Below are 20,154 nucleotides of genomic sequence, written 5' to 3'. Positions count from 1 at the left end.
GGCTCTTTTTCAGTGGTCTGTGCTTCTCAGAATCTGCCAGCCCTGCCTCATGGCCCCAAGGCTGGCCCATTGGAATAGTGTTGGTCCTGCACTCCATGAAATCTGGGCTCTTTGGGCCCTCGTTTAGAGCCTAAACAGTGCAGAGCTCTCTGGGAGGTGATGGGAGCAATAAAAGGAGGTCCTGTCCCACACTAAGAAAAATCTCGCCACCAGTATGTGTCTCTGAAAGTCTCCATTTGCAAACCGTTCTTTTGGTTCCTGGGCAAGGGTGGCCACAGTGTCCAAACATAGCAGAAAGTCTCCCTCTCTGGCAGGGAACCAGGGTCACCTGCCTTGAGTTGGGGTGGGGCGAAGTACTTCGAGGAACGGGGAGAGGAGGCAGGGGCCACAATAGAGGAGGAGGGAGGGGAACAAACCGAAACCCTGCCACCAAGCACTTTGCTCTTTGTGCTGCATTGGCTCTATAGTGACAGTTTGAATGGAGAAAACAGGATTCTGGGTGATGCCCTCAGGGTTAAGATTCTGCTGGGAGGAGTAGGGGAGAAGCTTCCTGGACTACTGTGCATTCCTCTATCGTGATGTAGGGCCACCCCAAATGCCAGAGGAAGTTCGAGAAGAAAGGTATTTTGTGTGTGTGTGTGTGTGTGTCGTGTCTTCAGGGAGGGGGTCCACAGGAGGCAGGGCATGAACCAGGACTCGGGGGAGGGGAGATGGGACGGAGCCAGCAGTTCTTCCTAAGGTGAGAGTGCAGACATGCACACTAGCCACAGTCCTTCACCAGGCTGTCCTGGGACAGACCTTTCTCTAGCCTGTCTGGCTCCCTCCCGCACCCCTCTGCCTGGCCCCCAGCCTTCATCTCTGCAGCCCAGTCTAGTAGTGGGCAGATTCCCACTGAGGGTCTGCATCTCCCTAATGTGAAGGGGATAGGAAGCTTCATGGTTTCAGATGCCTGGTCATGGAGAAGGCAAGAGTCCTGAAAGACAAGGGCCTTTGTGCCTTGCTGTGGGAAGTGGGGAGTGGCTTCTCTGAAGGGAGAGTGGTGGAGAGAAGAGCTCTGCCCTGGCGACTGAGCAACACCTGGACCCTGTTCCGTCTCTCCCCAGGGCAAGGGTCCAATTCCATGTTTCTGACACTAGCCTGTGCAATGTTAGCCTTTATGCATCAGGAAATGGGGCAGACCTTCACGCCTTGACTTAAATGTGGAGATGGGTCCAAGATGAGACCCTCATTGTCCCCTAAACTACCCACACTTCCCCTGCCCAGGTGAGCCAGGTGACAGCCTGCTCTGCCTGCCCCTGAAGAGCTTGTAGAGCTGTACTTCTTGGGAAAATCACTGCAATAAGCTGGGTGTTAGGCTTCCCTGTTAGGAATGGAAAAGTGTTTTCTAAGGAATTTCCTGGGTTTTGAGCCTTGGATTATTCAAAACCATGGTTTCTGTTGGACATTTGCAGCCAAAAGCCACTGAGTTGTCCAAAGAATGACAACTGCTGCAGCATTTCCTCCTTTCATTCTCTCAGGACCTAGGAGTCTGGCTGGCCTCCCCGAATGTCTCTTGCTTTGTGTCCACCTCCCTGCCGTGTACCCTTCTGTCTAGTACACACCTACACAGCTGTGGCTCTCAGGCCCTGGGCACTGTCCCCAGGGAGCTGGGCTCTGAAGCAAGGTGGCCAGTTTTGCTCTCTTGCAGGCATGGCTGACTGCGAGGAGAGATGAAAATACAGGGTCCAGATGCTAATGTGCCTATTCTAAAAAATAAAGCCTCTATTTAAAACCACACACGAGGTGATTAATGTATGCATAGTATATTTAAGAGAGAATACAATTTATTAACTCCTGGGAAGAAGTCATACATTCCTTGAAAACTATCAGGTTGCTTTGCACACGATTCCAGGGAGTTCAAAGCTCCTTGAGCTCATCCATCACCCCCTGATTAAGAACCCCTGGTTTGCAGTGTTATTTAAGAAAACTCTTATTAATTTCTGTTTCTAATCCATGACTTCTATTCCTCTGCTAGTATTCTACCTGAATTGTGGGATTACTTCATAGTCCCCTATTTCTAAGAGACTTTTTATCGATTATTACCAATCTTTTATTTTAAGTGTAATGCAAAATAGAAATACTTGCATCAAGAACCTCCGTGTACACACCACGTAGTCGACATACATCAACTCACGAATTATTTTGACCCGAATCCCAGATATCAAGTCGTTTCATTTCCTCAGTTTCCTCTCAACGTTTTTGATGCTTCATTGATGTCTAAATGCTGCCTCTGGGCTGTTGGGTACCTGTCCCCTTGCTGTGGCAGTTGGAGGAACTTGTAGCCTCCTCCAGCCTTATCCAAGGGTAGGCACTAGCTCCTGGTGTAAGCCTCTGGCCTCCCTCCAGCCCTTGTTCTGCAGCACTTTCTTTTTTTCCTTTTTTTAAAGGTATCGTTGATGTACACTCTTATGAAGGTTTCACATGAAAAACAATGTGGTTACTACATTCACCCATATTATCAAGTCCCCCCATGCCCCACAGCAGTCACCGTCCATCAGTGTAGTGAGATACCACCGAGTCACTGTCTTCTCTGCCGCAGCACTTTCAAAGGACGTGCAGCTCCTCATCCATCTTTGTACTCATACCTGCTCTCTCACTTTCCTCTTTTCTTCTCTCCCTTCCGCCCTTCTTTCTGTGTGATGCTAATATGAAAAGAATATGTTTCCTGAGAACCTTCAGTTAATAGCTCCCATCTCCTGGGTTTTTATAAAAATCTGACATTTTTCCTATTCTGAGCTGGATCCCACACACTCCTGCACACACAACACCAGCACAGTGAGACACAGACACGCTGAGCTGCCCCACCCACAATGTGGGAGCCTGCAAGTCCTCCAGCTGCCTTCGAAGTTCTGCTGCCACTGGGCTGGGCAAACCTGCAGCTGTCCCTGGCACAGGGTCTCCAGGGCCAGTGTTTGAATTACACCCACTGGACCCAAATGAGCATTCCCCACCTGGGTAAAGTGTGTAAGGGATGTTGGGACAGAGAGGTCAGGGCCCCGTCCTACTCAAGGTGACAGACTTGACTGTGAAGGCCATTTTTTACCTCCCCAGATGGAATCCACCCCCAAATAAACATTATTGGCTACCACTGGTATCCCATCTTTGACAGACTATTGGCTCAGGGCAGTTGGATGTTCACTGACTGCATGAATGCAGTCAACTTCAGACAACTGAAGGCATGTTCCAAAGAGGGAGGTGTTATGGAAATGCTTTTTAAGTTATAACAACACATTTGGAATAAGCATATAGCCAACACTCCCCACCCTGCAGATGACTATTTGCAAGGAGAAGCTTCCTCTCCCTGCAGCCCCTCCCTCCCCCCTGCAAGCCTCACTTCAGTTACCTGCCACCCCCAGCCAGCATCAGTCTCTGGTCTTCAGCTCTCCCAGATGCCTGAGGCTGATGAGGTGGAGACTGGGCTGCAGCACCAGCCCCCAGGCCCTCCTTCCACCCCAGCTTTTCTTCCCTCATGCTAGCTAACTCCTTGTGTCTCCAGGGCACCTGGATAGCTCCATCTCCACATGCGCCCTTTATGGAGGTCTACCAAGGATTGGCCCAGACCTAGTGGATCAGAGTGACAAAGGCTCAGGTTTTGAGGGGTTCTGATAGAAATCCCAGCTCTCTCAACTTTCTTCTGTGTCACTTTAGAAAAGTTGCCTAAATTCTCTGGGCCTCAATTTCCTTATCTCTAAAATGAGCATAACACCTCCCACCAAGAGTTGTGAGGAGTAAATAAGAGACAGCCACACACAGGTACCTCCCACCCCAAGGATTCTGAGCCACACATTCTTCTATAGTGTAGCTACTCTGAATAGTTCAGGTTCTGATCCTCTTCTCCTCTCTCCTTAGTTCCATTCGCTTGACAATTCATGTCCCAACCTCAGCAAGACTGAACTCGACACCAGTCCACATTAAGCCCAGCTAGCCTGTGATTTCCCCTAGAGCATCCCCTCTTGTTGAGGTGTACACCTCTCTTACTGCTTGCACCCTTTCCCAAAGACTCCAATTAGCGGATGCTCCTGCGCACTCTCCTCTCTGTACCCTTTCTTTTCCTAAGAGCATTCCGAATGTCACTGCAGCTGTTACTGTCTGCAGCCATCCTCCTCCTGGTTCATATAGCCTCAGGCTGAGTATTAATTTGGTCTTTGCATTTTAAAAATGCTATTTTTTTGAAAAAGTAACATATTTCAAAATTCAAAAAGTATGAAAAAGTGTACAATGAAGTCTTCTTTCCATTTCTGAATCCAGCTACCCATTTCAGCCAGTGTTATCAGTTGTTTTTGTTTACACTGTTTTAGTGTGTAGGTGTGGGGTGCACTGGTGTAAGGAACTCAGCCATCACCCTCATTTGCAGTGGGGAGGCCCACAGCCAGGGGGTGGCATCCCTGGGCTCCCACAGCTGGCCTCGTGGGAGTCCCATGAGATAAGCCCAGGCCTGGGGGTGCTCAGGTCCCCACTGCTGAGTGAGGAATTGTGGCCCAGTCTTACCAATTGGGCTCTTCTCTGTGAGGATGGGTGTAGCTATCATTTACGCGGTGCTTGCTCTGAGCTAGACATTGTGCAGAGTGCTTAATTAGAATCTTGCTTAATTCTCTGAGTTAGGTGTTATCATCCCTGTTTTGCAGATGAGGAAACAGGCTCAGGTAGGTTAAACTCCTTTCCAAGATGACCAGAGTCAGGGTTTAAGCCTGAGTCTGTGTGCAAAGCTGTGCTCTTTATCTCCACCTCCTCCGTCCCTCAGCTGTAAGCCTTCTGGCCAGCAGCTCCCCCACACCGCCGCTTCTCTTGGATCTCCCATCGCCCTCCCCTCCTCCTTCTCATGCTCTTAAAGATCGTAATTTCACCTTTCAGAAGCAGCAGCATCTGCATTGATTTAGGTCCTGATCTTCCCTCTTCTTGATTATCTGGGCTGGAACTAGGGTTCTTGAAGGTGAGGGACAAGTTACCGCTGTGCTGCTAATGAGCACACAGTCCTCCTGCCTCGTGGAACTTGGTGGTGGTAGGGACAGAGGGATAGCATGGAGGGAGAGGAAAACCCCACAGACCCAGTGAGCTTTTATTCTTAGTAAGGAGAGGATTCTAAAGGGAAATGAATGTAATATTTATTAACATTTTATGTAGCTACCTGAAGTTCAAAACCCTTTTCGGATGTGTCAGCTCTGTTTCCCCCAGTACACTGAACTCTGGAGAAAACTATAAGCAAATTCTTAAGATAATTGCCAACTGGTTCTCCATCACTCAAAATCCAGGAGACATCTGAACCATTTGTGAGGCCCCCATCTGTACCTCTCTGAGGCATGAGGACTCTCTGGTCCCCAGTCTCCACATGAATACTCTTGCTCCTCACCTCCTCTGGGGTCCAGCCCCTGGGCACCAGAGGCAGTGGTGGCAGGAGCACCACTGGACCCAGGTGCTGCCAATCGTGTCTCCCGTCCAGTCTTCCTCTTGGGGTCCAAAGAGGGGCTTCAGAAGCAAGGTGACAGTGGTTCACCTTTGCCCTGTGGGGACAGGGTGAGGGCTCTGTGGGCAGCCCCTGGGCACCAACACGAGGGCTGTTGGGAAGACCCAGCACACTTGCTCACTGTAGGCCAGTCCTGCTGAGGCCTCAGGTCCCAGTGTTTTCTTTGGATTATACTTGGGCCTCACTTAGGTCTGCTTTTTTAAATGAAAATCACCTTTGGTTGGGAGGGTATTTGTTCCCTAACCTGTTCACTATTCATAGTGTACACACCAAGCTCCAGCACAGTGCTAAGAATTAGCGGGAACCCAATGAAAGACGGCAGACACATGACCACCTTCCGGGCACAATGCCGGTCGCTTGATGGGTATTATCTCTAAATCAGTAAGTTATTCCTGATTTAGGTGCTAGCATCTTACTTTACAGATGAACAAACAAGAGGCTTGGGGAAGGTAAATAACTTGCCCGAAATTGCACTGAGAGAAACTAATGGGGTCCAGATTCAAAACCCCTGCACTCATTCCCCCATATGAAGTTCCCTGACAAGCGAAGGACACTGCAGGACAGCGTGGTGGAATTGTGCATGGGGCCCACGGTAGCCCTGACGAGAGCCCAGGCTGGGGAGGAGGAGACACGCTGAGTGTTGGAGGTTGGGCAAAGGTTAAATACACCCCAGAGGAGAGGGGCACAGAAGACCCCAGACCTTCTGGAAGGCTGCAAGATGTCTTAGGTATGTGACGAGTATGTCAGGGAAGACACAGGGGCTTGTTTAAAAACAATTCACCTAGTGATTTATCCAGACAGACTTGGCTCCTTCGTGGATACCATCCTAGTAGCCCTCCCCAGAGTCCTGGGCCCCACTTTACAGATGAGCTTAATGGTGTGCTGACAGTCATGCTGCAGCAGAGCTGGGGTTCAAGCCAGGGTGACGATGGATTCCATGCTTGTAATCACTGTGTGATCTTGTAATCACTTTGGAATAGGCTACCCATTCAAGGCACTTGTGTAACAACTCAGAAGCCTTTTTGATTGTATTTGGGATGTATTTCCAAGCCTCAAACAAAGACATACAGCCTAACCACAGGACAGAAGAGTAGGAATAGGCTCAGCCCTCTACCTTAGTTTCCTCCATTGTGAAGACAGCAAGTATCCTGGCTCTCAAGGAGTCAGCCCATTCCAGCATGCCCAGAGCTCTCTGCTAAATGCTGGGAAGGGGCAGTGGAGGGCAGCCCTGCCCTCCAGCATAGCTCTTGAGAAGAGTCACCTGAATGAGAGAATTCAGCAGTGTTTACCTACCACTTTATTCTAGTCTCGACTCTAAGCAGAAGACACCCTCTGCCTTGCCTAGAGTGCTGAGTGACCTTAAGAGGCCTTTGGGCTCGAGGCATCCCCTTTAGTCAAGGACTACTTGACAGTGTCTTGTGCATTCACCACTAAATCAATGCTTGGCACATAGTAGATGCTCAACAATGTTTGCTGAGTAGACATGTGCATTGGTGGGGGGCGTGCCTCCCATGGACCCCTTCTGAAGCACCCATGCCTGGCACACTCTCAGCAAGGCCCCTCTGCCCCACCTTGTCCCACCCTGAATGGGGATTAGAAGAAGGCCTAGTGGTTCTGGTCTTCTCAGTACCCAGGGAGCTCCTGGGATGAATGGCATTTGGGATAGGGACCCTTAAAGATGGCTGTGAACATAGATTCTCATGTTATTCCAGATTTCTGACCATTCCCATTCTCCCTATCCTAAATTCAGGGTCTATCTGATTCAGGGTGCTCTAGCTCAGACTGAGCACCTCTTCTCGAACCTCCTATTGGCCTCACAGTGGGGACCACTTTACCGGGCCCTGTTCCCACACTGCTTTGCACTGCTCTACTTTGTGGGTCCCTCTCTAGCTGAAGGCCCTAAGGACAAGAAATGAATTGTCTCCCTTTCCAGTCTCTCTCCTAGCACTGGGCTGGTCAAAAGGGGAGTTGGAACACAGCAGAAGACTAAGGATTTAAATGTAAGGAATGTATTGAATCATCAATGGATGCTGAAACTCATGAGTAAAAAGTAGATGAGAAACAACATTTATATAGCTTCAAAGTAGTTCCGCTCCACCCCCACCCCAATATATTTATGAATTACAAAGGTAAAGTTAGTAACTTTATAATGGAGAAACCTAGCAGACATCACCTTAACCAGGTGATCAAAGTTAGTGTCACTTGGGCTTCCTGATATGATGGGTATGATGTACTCAGGACACAACATCACTTTTCTTGCTGAAAATGCATAATCTGAATTTAATCATAAGAAAGCATCAGACAAGCCCCAATTGGGCAATATTCTACAAAATAAATGGTTTATATTTGTCTAAAGAGACATGGTCCCTAAATGCAATTTGTGATCCTGGGTTGGATCCTAGGCCAGAATTACTTTTCATTTGTTGAAAAGGATATTTGAGGAAAGAAAAGTTAAAAAGGAAATTTGGCAAAATTTAATAAGGTCTGTAGATTAGATAATGGCACTATATTAATGTCAGTTCCTAATTTTGATCATTGTCCTGTGGTTGTGTTAAGAGAATGTTCTTATTGTTAGGAAATACATACTACACTATTAGAGGTAAGAAGAGTATTATGCCTGCAATTTACTCTCAAATATTCCAGAATAAAGTGTTAATATGTTTTACATGTATGAAGAAAGAGTGAGTGATAAAGCAAATGAGTTAAAATGCTAATACTTGGCGACTATGGTGAAAGGTGTATTATTTCCAAAACTTAACTGTAAGCCTGACTTCAAAATAAAATGTTTGAAAAAAAATGTGGCCAGTTTGAACATTAGATGCATCAGCCTGGGAAAGCTGTCAGTCATTTGGACCAGGCATTTCAGCAACTAATTCCCCTTCCTTTTCCCTTTTTCACTGCCTCCCCCATCCCCAAATGTGGGAGGGTGAAAGAAGAAACTCCTGAGTGGACAGGAGAAGTGTGTTCATGCAGCATCATGAGGATCCTGCCCACGGCAGTAGAGTGAAGGAAACACCCTGGCTCTGACTGTTCCCACTCCCCTCCTCAGGAGCAGTCTGATTAGCAACACAAGAAAATGATATAACCTTCAGTTCTGAAGAGAGAGGTGACAGAATTGAAAATATAGAAGTGGGGAGTGGAGACTGGGGTGGGGGAGAAGGAATGAGCTGAGTGACCTGCAGACACCCGTTCTGGAAGTGGGTGGCATGTGACCCACAGCTCAGGGACCCCCAAGGTCAGCTCCTGACTCTGTGGGCTCCCGACAGTCCTCCAAGCTGGCCGCTGGAGTGTCCAGGCTGTTGAGGCAGAGGTGGCTGGAGAAGCCAGGCCCCTGCCCCAGGATGTGGTGATGGCTCTGACACAGTCCCAGCTCCCAGGAGGGCAGCCCAGGCTGGGGGCAGAGGCACAGGCAACTGGCATTCTGAAACTGGGGTGGGTGTGGCAGTGGGTGCTCCACTGGAGCTCAGGAGGGAGCTGGGGGCCTTGCCTGAGGTGGTGACATGCAGCACGAGAGCTGCATGGTTGGGAGCTGTCAGGCCAAGCTTGCCTGGTGGCCATGGGACCTCCAGTCCTCCATGCATCAGGGGCCTACTGCCCCTTGCCAGCCTGCAGATAAATCACAAAAGCACCAGATTACACATAAGGTGCTGTGTGGTTGTTCACCCAGCAGGTGTGGGAGCATCTTTCCATGGATCCCATGCCATCTGTGAGCCAGGCAAGGCTGGTGTGCTACCTGCATTCTGCTGATAGAGGCCCTGTGTCTGCTCTGGTGAGGGGACTCACACAGTGACACATAGTTAAGATGGCAGAGCAAAGATTTTAACCTCAGCATCTGATGGGGCGCTAAGTAAACTGATACAGTTCTCTTTCCACTAGACCCTGCTGCTCCTCCAAGTTTAAACACCAGGCTTAACATTCAAGGAGCTCATTCCCTTTATAGGCCCCTGCCCGCAGGCCTTTGACACATTGCTCCTCTGCCTGCAGCACCCTTCCCTCCCTGTGTTTGCCCAGCAAAAAAGCCCCATCATCTGGGAAAATTCTGATTGAAGTCCCCCTCCCATGGGTGGCTGTTCAGGCCTCTGTGGCTCTGGGAACTCTCCTTGTGGCTCCATACAGTTCCCATATGCTGCTGCCGGTCTGGAACGATGGCACTGGACTTTGCCGAGCACATAGTGGACAGACAATACTTCAGAGTTAACCGAAGACAAGTAATTTCTGAACTTCCTGGTGATAGATCCCTTTGAGAATCTGATGAAAACTATGAACCCTCTGTGCTGGTGAGCATCCAGGTGAGGACTGAGGTAAGAGGCAGGTGGTCAGAGATGGCTGACTGCATGCAGGGCAGCTCTCTACTCAGACTGATAACAGAAGGGGTTTCACATCACCGGGAAGGTCCACATTTCTGAAAGAGTCTGACTCCAACACCTTGCCCTGGATAGGATGGGACAGAAGGCCACTGGGGTCCCTGGCCCCATTTCTCTACTTGAAGGCTCTCTTCCTAAGCTCAGCTGGCAGATTTGGGGAAATGCACCCCTAGCGAGGCCTTCCCTGCTCTGGGTGCACATAAGATAAGAAGCAAGCAGAGAGGTGGGGAGAAGTTCTGTGTGGGGGTCACTGTTCCCAAGTCCCTTCTCAGACTCAGTGCTACTCAACTTTTTCCCTCCAGTGCAGTAAATCTCCTTGTATTATTCTCCAAGCTGATATAGTAAGCTGTGTCATTTTGAGAAGAAATACAGAATAGTATATTAGAGGAATCATGGATCTCCTCATTCATGCTTAGAAAAAAATTTATTACACTGTAAGGAAGTCTGAATAGCATGAATTTATTATAATGATTTAAAACTTCTGCACTTGAGTTAGAAATGCCCCTCCATAAATGTCCCAGAAAAACATAGCAAATTTACACAGTTTACTGTTTCCCAATGTTATACAAATCCAACAAGCTTAAATCACCTCCAGCTGGGAGAACACCAAAAACGGGGACTGTGAAGCTCATCTTGTCTCAACTGGCAGCGACAAGCAGCAGGAAGCCAGCTCTCCCTCCAGCCCCCTAACCTCAGCACTGGACTGGCCACCTCAGAACTTAGAGGGATGAAGGATGGGGAAGTGGACAAAGTGGGGAAGACCAGCTTATAACCGCACAACAGGTGAAGGGCAGTGGGTGTGGGCACGCAAGTGGCAGTCAGGCCACGGGCCATCACCACCTGTGGGGTGGTGCCAAGGAGGGGCCAGGCAAGGCCACTTACCTGCAGACTGCAGAGGAGTGAGGGAGAGGCCAGAGCGGATGCCCCATCCACCCAGGTACCTCACATGGGGACTGGTCTTCTAGTCTTCTGCTTTCTCACAAACTCCAACACTGCTCTTCACTCCTGGGCCTGCCTGCTGGTTTATCTATGTTCTAAGCCCCTCTCAGTGCCTCTGGCTTCACTAGACATTCTTTTCTTCTTTTATGGACACTTGGGCCTCACTATTCTGGCTTTCCTCTGGCCTAGTTTCCAGGGCTAGGTCAGCGATCCAGGCATTATAAGGCTTACAGGACATCAGTAACTTGCCTAAATGTATACAGTTCACAAGTGGTAAGGCTGGGCTGATTCCAAGGTCAGTATATGTTGTATTTGGACATCACATTCTAACAGGGAAGACAAACAGTACCCAAAACACAGCACAATGTGAGGTAGGCTCCATCAGAAGGTTCTCCATGGTGCTGTGGAACTGAGATATGAGATAAAAGAACCTACAAGGATGCGGGGGGCTCAGGGAAACACGGGAGCAATGACAACTGAGACCCACCCAAGAAAGGGATGTGGAAAGAGTACACAGACAGGAGAGAGCGGGGTGTCCGGAGACGACCTGCAGTGAGGAGCAGAGATGAGGAGGTGGGAAGTGGATGTCGGGCAGGACGCTGGGAGTCCTGGTGTGTCCTCCAAGGGATGCCCTGTAAACAGTGTTGGAATCCTTTGGATTTTTAAGCAGGGAAGTTACAGATCTTAGATTTGTTTTGGAAATAAGATGCTAGTCAGTGAGGGAATGGGATTAGAGTGGGAATAGGGGAGCTGTCCCTGAGCCCCACCCTTCCCCAGTCCCCTCAGGGGGGAGCTCACTTTCTCCTTCCAGAGGGAGCCGCAAGCAGTCGGGAGCAGTACGGAGTACCAGGCTTTGGAGGCTCATGCCTGTTTCATATATTCCTTCCTGCCCTCCCGTGCACCCAGCTGTTCATCTATATGATAATGATTCAGAGTCCACAGTGTGCCAGGGACCATTCTCTGTCCGGGGAGTTAGTGATGAATACGGCTGGTAGCTTACTCTGGCCATCATGGGCCTGGAGTCTAGGAGGAATCAGATAAACTGGCCATTCTAGGACAGTAAGTACTGTGACAAAGGATGTACACAAAGGACTTAAGAAGTTCCTAAGAAGGTCAGGACAAGGATATTAGAGTTCCTTCAGGAACTAATGGAAGTTCACAGTGGTTGGAGCACAGAAGTCCAAGAGAGAGAAAGAGTGGGTGAAAGGGGCCGGAGGTCCAAAGACGCAGTGGCAAAATCATGATGAGCCTAGGCACTATGATCAGAAGTCCAAACTCTCTCATAAATGCAACAGGAAACTAAGAGCCTGGAAACTGTCCAGCACGTTAAATCAGGATGTGCAATGATAAGCTGACCCTGGTGGCTTTATGGAGAATAACAGGTAAGCCTTACTGAGTACTTGTTTTGTTGTATGCTGAGCGCTCTATGTGCATGAGCTTTTACCCTTCATAATAAGGTAGGTCCAATTATGGTCCCCATGTAAGGATAAGAGCAAGGCAGAGAGAGGCAAAGTCACACGTTCAAGGATGAATCCAAGCCATCTGGCAGGAAGACCAGGGAGGGACTGTTGTGCTAGTTAAGCATCAGCAGAGAAAGCGAAGTTGGCAGGTTGAGAAATTGGAGGTGGAGGACTTAGATACCCTGGAGACTGACTGGGAGCAGAAGGGAAGTGAGTCAGAGCTGCAGTTCTATTCCTTACTAGCTGATGACCTCAGTTGTCTTATTAAGCCTCGTTTTCACAATTGGTGAAAAAGATTAAGATCCTCAAATTTCAGTTGTGCATACATGTATGCCTGGCCTCATTCCATAAAGGATATGAGGTGGTTTTCATGAAAAACCCATATAATGAAATGATTTTTAAAAAGTATGAAAAGAGGCCCTGTCTCATAAGAAGCGAATAAGTTGGAGCGCAGGGCTTGGGAACTGGCTGGGTGATGGTTCTGTTCTTGCCACCTCTGCCTCTGAGGGGCAGCTGCAAAGTCTCCCTGTCCAGGTGGAGCAATCAGGCTGGCACAGGAGCCAGCATAGGGTCACTGCCTGTCTTAGCTGAATCCACAGGGGTGATCTCAAAACTGGCATTTCAAGCACTCAGCCTCTCCCTTCTATTCGTCTAAGCCCCTACAGCCAACTAAGCAGGGCCATTTTTCCTGTCCCAAGTGCCGTGATAGTCCTACCTTGTTGAGCAATTTTGGGAACAGGCACATAGAAGGACTCACAGATAGAAACTTCCATTCCACCAACCACATGACCTAGAGGAAGCTTGGTGTCCACGTGGTGGCAGTGAGCTGGAGGAGTCAACCAGAAAAATCTATTAGGATGTGGCAAACCATTTCCCTTCTTTCGGTTGACCCAAGCTCCAGCTGTGTTAACAAGTACTAAGGAAAATAACATTTGATAACCTGGGACTCTGCTCCTGTTTTCAAGCTAGGCCCTACTGATCTGATGAGGGATGTTCAAGGGACAGGTCATATCAAAACCACAATGGGAAAACAACCATGAGACAATTTATTAACTTAAAATTTCATACACATATAAACAGGTGCTCACATTAAAAATAATGCACACTGTGGTGAGGATAAAGCATGAACTGGGTGGCTGTCACTTCCACTTCCCTCATGACTGCAGACTTCACTCAGCTCTGCTCTTTTAGACCTGCCTCTTCCCCGAGTCTCTGGCCAACAAATCTCTCGTTTGAACCATGGTGCTGGAAGAAGGCAAAGTGACAAGTGTGGCCCTGAAGGCAGAGAGAGCCTCTCCTTCACCATTACATTTGGGGTTCTCCAGATGAGTCTTCATCGTGGGGGTCAGGTTTTGATAAACACACTGTCCCTCCTGGAAGGGTGACTCTAGGTAAATGCTTTTCTTGATTAACTTTGTTTTTCTGAATCAAGTACTTTGAGCCCTACTTAGGGAGCTTCAACTGACATTCTTCGTCCTTTCCCATTTTGCAAACATTGATTAGTTTTTCTGTCACAAAATGGTGGGTAGCAGGTGGGCAATGTTGTGCGTACATATATGCCTGGCCTCATTCCATAAAGGATATGAGGTGGTTTTCAAGAAAAATTCATATAATGAAATGATTTTTAAAAAGTATGAAAAGAGGCCCCCTCTCATAAGAATTGAATAACATGGAGCACAGGGCTTAGGAGCACTCCCAATGTGTGTGCTGCTTTGGGGAAGCAGCTGGAGGCCAATGAGCAAATCCCAACCAGTCACTGCTGGGAACACTTAACACGGAGGAAAGGTGGATTGCTTTGTGACAGACCCTCCCTTGGCAGGACAGTCTGCAGTCAGGGTAAGCCTCTAGATGCTACAACAGCCTTGAGACTCTAAAACAACTTTTTCACACAGATCTGTCTCAAAGTAAGACAAAGATTAAAATATTAACACATACTCTTTGATTCATAGTGAAGACATTAGATTAGACACAAATTGACATCCTATTGGGCTGACGCTAAAGAAATACCTAGAGGATAAAGGCAACTGCTGGGGGAATATGATCTATGAAAAATATGTTGATTGATGCTCTGATGAAAATCCATCTTTGTTCTTCTAAACTGCTCATGCAAGGGGAGGAGAAGAAGCAGTTAAACTCCATTTTATGGCATGTGACTCCCCAAAAGCTTTTAGTTTAGATCTTGTTTACAAGTCTTCTAAAGGCAAATAAGTTTCTTAAAGAAATCATAATCCTTTTCTTGGTCCTTCTGGTATTCTGTTATTCTGAAGAATCATAAAAGCTTTGGTGTCCAGGATGGGAGAGTGTGGTTGTGGCTGATCCAGCAGAGCTGGGTGAACTCAAGGTGTGTCATGACACATGGGGAAAGGAAAAGATAGTTCTGGAAATCTAACTTTAATTGAGAAAATGGCTGAGGGCTTTCAGTATGCTCCACCCATTTCTGCCACACCAAAGAAAGCTCCATTTTCCAAAAAGCTTTCTGAAATGGGATAAAACTGATTCAGTTACTCTCACAAGAGTGAATTTTAAAAGGATTTTGTAATCTGTAATGATTTTTCAATTTTTTAAGTAAATGACTACAACTAGTTAGTCCTGACCTCAGATTACCTCAGATGAAGGATATGGTATTGGTAGGGTCCATTCTTCTCTCCTCCAAAGAACAAGAAGACCTGAGTGAAGGAAGGTTGGGTGGAAGTGACATGGCCCTGGTTTGAAGAGACAATGGGAGATCTATTCTAATAAGGAAGCTGCTCAACAAGGCTTTTGTAGGCTGAAATAACCTACTTTCAATGAAGGATTCAGGGAAGCTAGGCAGGCTCATTAAGTGCAGGCTGCCCTGGGTAGGCTGACCTTGGCTACCAATTCTGACTGACAAAGTGTCTTGGTCCCAGTTCAAGCCTGGGTTTGGTGAAAAGGAGAGAGAGAGAAAAAAAGCAACACTCTCCAGGTCAATTAAAGTCACTGGGCAACACACACCCCTTTGCTTCTAGTGAATGGAAAGTTTTAAACTCGCCAGCTCTGCTAGGCTCACCACACTGCCCATCATCCGGAGGCCACCGGAGCCCACTGTGGGCAGAGAGACCCATCTCAGGAGCTCTGCTGAATGGGAAGGCACCGAATGAGGTCTCACGTGAACGTCTTCCACAGGCTCTCTCACTGGGTAAAGTGAGGCCCAGTGGGAAAGTGGGGAGACTGCTTGGGCTGGTAGAGCATAATCTGGCAGGTAGAAATGATTCTGTGGGGCCATGGGACACGGCCCTGAGCAGAGCACATGAAGGCATGGTTAACTGAGGGGCTTTGATCCTCGTGGGGTGAGAGGGAGGCCAGGGAAAGCCTGTCGGCCTGCTGCGGCTGTTGCTGCTCCCCCTCTGGTAGCATATTCCCCAGACACAGGCATGGCAAGTTCACAAGGGTGAATAAAATAGACAATTGGGTCAATAAAAAAATACTGAGAGATTGCTCTTATTCATCCTGGGAAATGGAAGAATGTAGGAAAAGCATTTCAGGCTTGTGCCTCCACCAGATTTCCCTGGGGAAGTCACTCTGTTGTGTGATTTAATGCCAGGTTTGCAACTGCTGGTTGGGTCTCTCCCTCTAGCCAATTGTGCCCTTTTCATTAAGGGATGGGCAACTGCGAAATCCAACTTCAGAAGAAAATGACTACAGTTAGATAGAAGTAGGTGATGAAAGATGGAGAGGTAACAGGGTCTTTTTTGAAACTGCATGTTTCAAAGGGGCTACTTTTAAATAAGAGATTCTTTCAGTGAAAAAGTTTTCCTTGTTTACAAAAGATAGCCAACCTTGTTCAGCAAAATATTGAGAAGGAAACACTCTTGAAATGAGGCCAAATATATGGAAAGGCCTCTGCATGCATAAAGTGTCCCATATTAGTTTTCTAATCTCTGCATGATACAGAAAAGATACTGCCTTCTACCCCATCCTTCCTTAATAAGTTATCTACCAATTGGTCTGATTAAAAATACATGTTCAATTCATAACAGCATGTAGAGAGATAGGTCCCTGTAAAAGGAGAGACACAATTACTTTGCAATCAAATAATTTAAAATCCTAGGTCAGTACATAAAGAAACCCACATATTTCTGTTGGGAATTTTGTAGCATGTGCTTCAGTGTCAAATGAAAAAGATATCTTCCAGAATTTGACTTTCCTCCAGGTCTTCGGGGGTCCTGCCTGCCCTCACCTTGTTCCACGTTGATTTTAGGGGACTTAGTCGGCCAGCTCTGTGGCTCCAGACCTCAGCTTCTCTGGAGGGATGGGGCTGAGGTTTGGGGGCCGACTTTGGGCTCAGAGATTGAACCAAATCCAACAGAGATGTCTCATACCTGTAATACACAAAATCCAGACAGAAGATGATCAGATCAGTAGAACATTAGAACTCAAAGGCCCACAGAGATGGGTTGCCTAGGACAAGAATCAGATCAAAGGTCATATCACATGCAAGAAGACCTTTTAGGGAAACTTTAGGGAAGATAAATACCAGAAGACCCTTGCTGACTATAAGCTTTTTTTCTGCTGATCTCCAACATTCTTTTCTAACCTGTGAAGAGAAACTGTGGAGTGGGCAAAGCAATGATAATAGCAATGATAGTAGTAGTAACATTTATTGTATGCTTACTAAGTGTTAGGAACTATTCTTAATGCATTATGTATCTTTACCTTCACTTAACCTTCTAAACAACCCTGTGAGGTAGGTACTGTACTAGTCTGATCCCCATTATATGCACGAGGAAACCTAAGCTCAGGAAATGAACATGTCTAACATGAAGGCTTTATGCAACAGAATCAGGATTTTAACCCAGGTAGTTTGTCTTTGCAGCCAGATCAGACCCGGCTTAAATTTCTGCTCCACCATCTGCAAGCTGTATGATATTGGAAAAAATATTCAATCTCTCAGTTCAGTTTTTCATGCATGAGGGGCTAATAAAACCCCTGTTAGGATTAAATGAATCCATTGGCATAAAGTAATACATAAGGACACAATAAATGCTGGTTCCTTCCTGCTATCCTACTCCCACTTTCTGTAGAATCTTAGGAAATGAAACCCTCATCTGAATCTCTAAGGAGATCTTCCAAAGAAAGACTGCTTTGGTGTCCAGCATTTTTATCAAAAAGGGTAAGCTTGGAGCAGCATAGAGGCAGAAAAAATAACTGTGGTCAATGGCACCCTCATCCATGGCCCACTGTATGTTATTTTCAGGATGGAAAGCCAAAGGCATAAATGTATTTGCCTCCATAGTCATTTAAACAAGAAGCCAAGTAATTTCTACATATATATATCAAGAAGCCTCAGGCAGGGTATGTGTGACCTGTGCTTGGTTTAATGCTCTTACTGCTACTGTCTTGGAATTCTTAGTGATTTGACCTTTGACCTTAAATTCTGCAAATTAAGTTCTGATGGGACAGGGGAGAATGTGTGTGGGCAGAGAAGATGGGCTAGGCATGCACATCTGGGCTCAGACCCAAGGGCATGGTGGGCAATGGGCAATGTGTACTCCAAGCAGATGACTTGTCTTGCCTGGTATGCCTGAAGCACTCTGGGGTGCCACAGGGCTGCGGGGGGGGGGAGAAGGGAAAGGGGAGGCAGGTGGGCATAGGACCCTGGCCTGGATTAGAGAGGATGATGGTGGCAGCAGAAGCCACAGCAGTGGTGGTAGTGCCGTGAGGCTGATTTGCCTGCTTTTCCTAGAACCCATTCCTGAGGTAAACAATTAGCTCTCTGGCCTGAGCACTGGGATAACTGGTAGTGTTTAGGCAGTAAACATAAGTAAATTATTACAATATTAAAGCATACACACAGACACAGCAATAAAGCACATTAAAAAGATCAGAATTCTCTGAAGAGTTAAGATTGGTTGGTTTTAGAAACTGCTACAATATTGCAAAGCAAATATCCACAGACTTACTTAAGAAGAGAAATTAAATACAAAGATTGTTGCATTTGATGGAAAAAATGCTATTTTTATATGCAGATTTGAATAAATGAGAAGACAATTTTAAAGTTAATTTTTCTTTGTAATTGAAGATACAGTAATAGAAAGTATAAATAGGCATTCTGAATTATATACAAATCATTAAGTGACTTTTGGAGTCTTGTATGACTTCCACAAGTTATAGGACATGCCAGAGAAAACACTAAAAGGACACTGTATAAATTTATATTTAAAATTAAATTCTGACACACGAAACTAATATGTATGAAGAGTTAATTCAATCTTTTTAGAAAAAATGTTCTGTAAGAGTCATCTGCTCAAGTGTTACTAAAATTTATATTTTGAAATAATATGTCAGAAATTTATCCCAGTGTTGTCACAGCCTATAAAATATTCTTAACAGCTCCAGGGTCAGCTGCAGCAGCAGAAAGATTCTTCTCAAAATAAAAAATTACCAAAAATTATGTGTGATCTTTCGTTTTTGCCTGGAGTGACTGATTTGCTTTTAATTGTATCACTTAAAAGTTGCTAAAGTAAAAATTTTGATGATATAAGTGAACTTGAAGGGAGCCAGAAAAACCTTATGACTAATCAAGCTACCACATTAATAAAATATTAATTATATTATATAAAATTATGATACCAAAAATACATATATATTTTTTGCTATCTGCAGGTTTATGTTATTACTCATGTATCATTATTGGTTATGCTTTATGAGTTTCTTTAACTTAAAAAAGCTTTGTATTTTTGTATCTTTAATAGCATGTTTTCATCCTACTTTTTGAACATGGGGATCTACATTTTCATTTTGCACTGATTAGGTAGGTTATGTAGGTGGGCCTGCCCTCAAGTCCCACGCCAGACTGGAGTAACATCTCAGACATGGAAATGTCACATTTTCTATAAATTGAAATTCTTTCCTGGCAGATTTTCTTAAGGTTTTATTCTCATAGCATCAAGATACTGCTGCAATATAATTAGTTCTGTCATTTAAAACAATGGTTCCTGGGTTCAACCAAAACATCTTTGTTTAAGGTACACACCATGAATTGGGCACTACGTCCAAGAAAGTTTGTTTATAAGCAAGACAGACTACTTCACTCTCAAAGAATAAGCATTGTTTGAATCTTCCTTGGAGACATGTGGCAATCTTGTGGTAACAGTTATCTCTTCATATAGACCATTAACATTTTTTTAAAATCATAAACTATGAAAAGCCTGTATTTTTCTACATAATTTCATGCTTAAAATATCTAGGGAGAGACTCTGAATGAGGAAATAAAACAGCTGCTTTATCTGTTAAGAAGTATAGCCAAAATAATTGGAAATTACATAATATTTCAGAAATTAGTCTCTCAGAGATTGAAACTGAAAACCAGAGTAATGCTAAGGATTGTGTTTGAAGACTGATTTAATAGTTATCAATTTATATAATTATTTGAAAAAAAGTCATGGCCTTCAAATTCCTTCATTTGTACTCTCATTCAATATAGTATACTCTTACAATATAGTAAAAAAACTTCGTAAAATGGGAAAAAAAATGACTCAAAACCATAGGAAGTTAGATGTGATATATTAGTTAGGATAAATTAGGTTACACAGCAGTAACAAATTACCTTAAAATTCCCATGGTGTAACACAACTCACAGATATTTCATGCTTATGCTATATGCCCCAAGTAGATCCAGGCAGACAAGGGCTCTACTACCTTAAGGCTGCATCACCTGGAACATGTGAGCTTCTCTATTGCCTTGACATGGAAGAGAGACTGAAGAACTGTACACAGGTTGTCCACAGCTTGAAAGTGACATAACCCTTCTTACATCTGATTGGCCAGAACCTGTTACACAGCTTCAGAAGAGGAGGAGAACTAGATATTGGCAAATACTAATAATGCCTATCCACTGAAGATTAGATCTTAGGCATAATTTGGAATAAGT

The 20,154-nt window shown here is 45.8% G+C and overlaps 1 protein-coding gene across 7 annotated transcripts in view; it reads right to left on the bottom strand.

The window, feature by feature from the left end:
* Positions 1–13,288: 13,288 nt before the first annotated feature.
* KIAA1328 (KIAA1328 ortholog) overlaps positions 13,289–20,154 on the bottom strand; it is a 356,434-nt gene continuing 349,568 nt past the window's right edge. For 6 of the 7 annotated variants that reach the window (XM_073212937.1, XM_073212929.1, XM_073212934.1 and 3 more), the window contains one exon: positions 13,289–16,603. In XM_073212937.1, coding sequence (XP_073069038.1) covers positions 16,393–16,603 — 211 coding nt within the window. In that variant the 3' untranslated portion in view covers positions 13,289–16,392. The remainder of the gene's footprint in view (positions 16,604–20,154) is intronic. The other variant, XM_073212930.1, reaches the window with a different exon arrangement.

Source organism: Manis javanica, chromosome 9 (genome assembly GCF_040802235.1).
Source record: "Manis javanica isolate MJ-LG chromosome 9, MJ_LKY, whole genome shotgun sequence".
Taxonomy (NCBI): domain Eukaryota; kingdom Metazoa; phylum Chordata; class Mammalia; order Pholidota; family Manidae; genus Manis; species Manis javanica.
The sequence above is the reverse complement of the archived record's forward strand: the minus strand, read 5'-3'. Positions and strand labels throughout refer to the sequence as shown.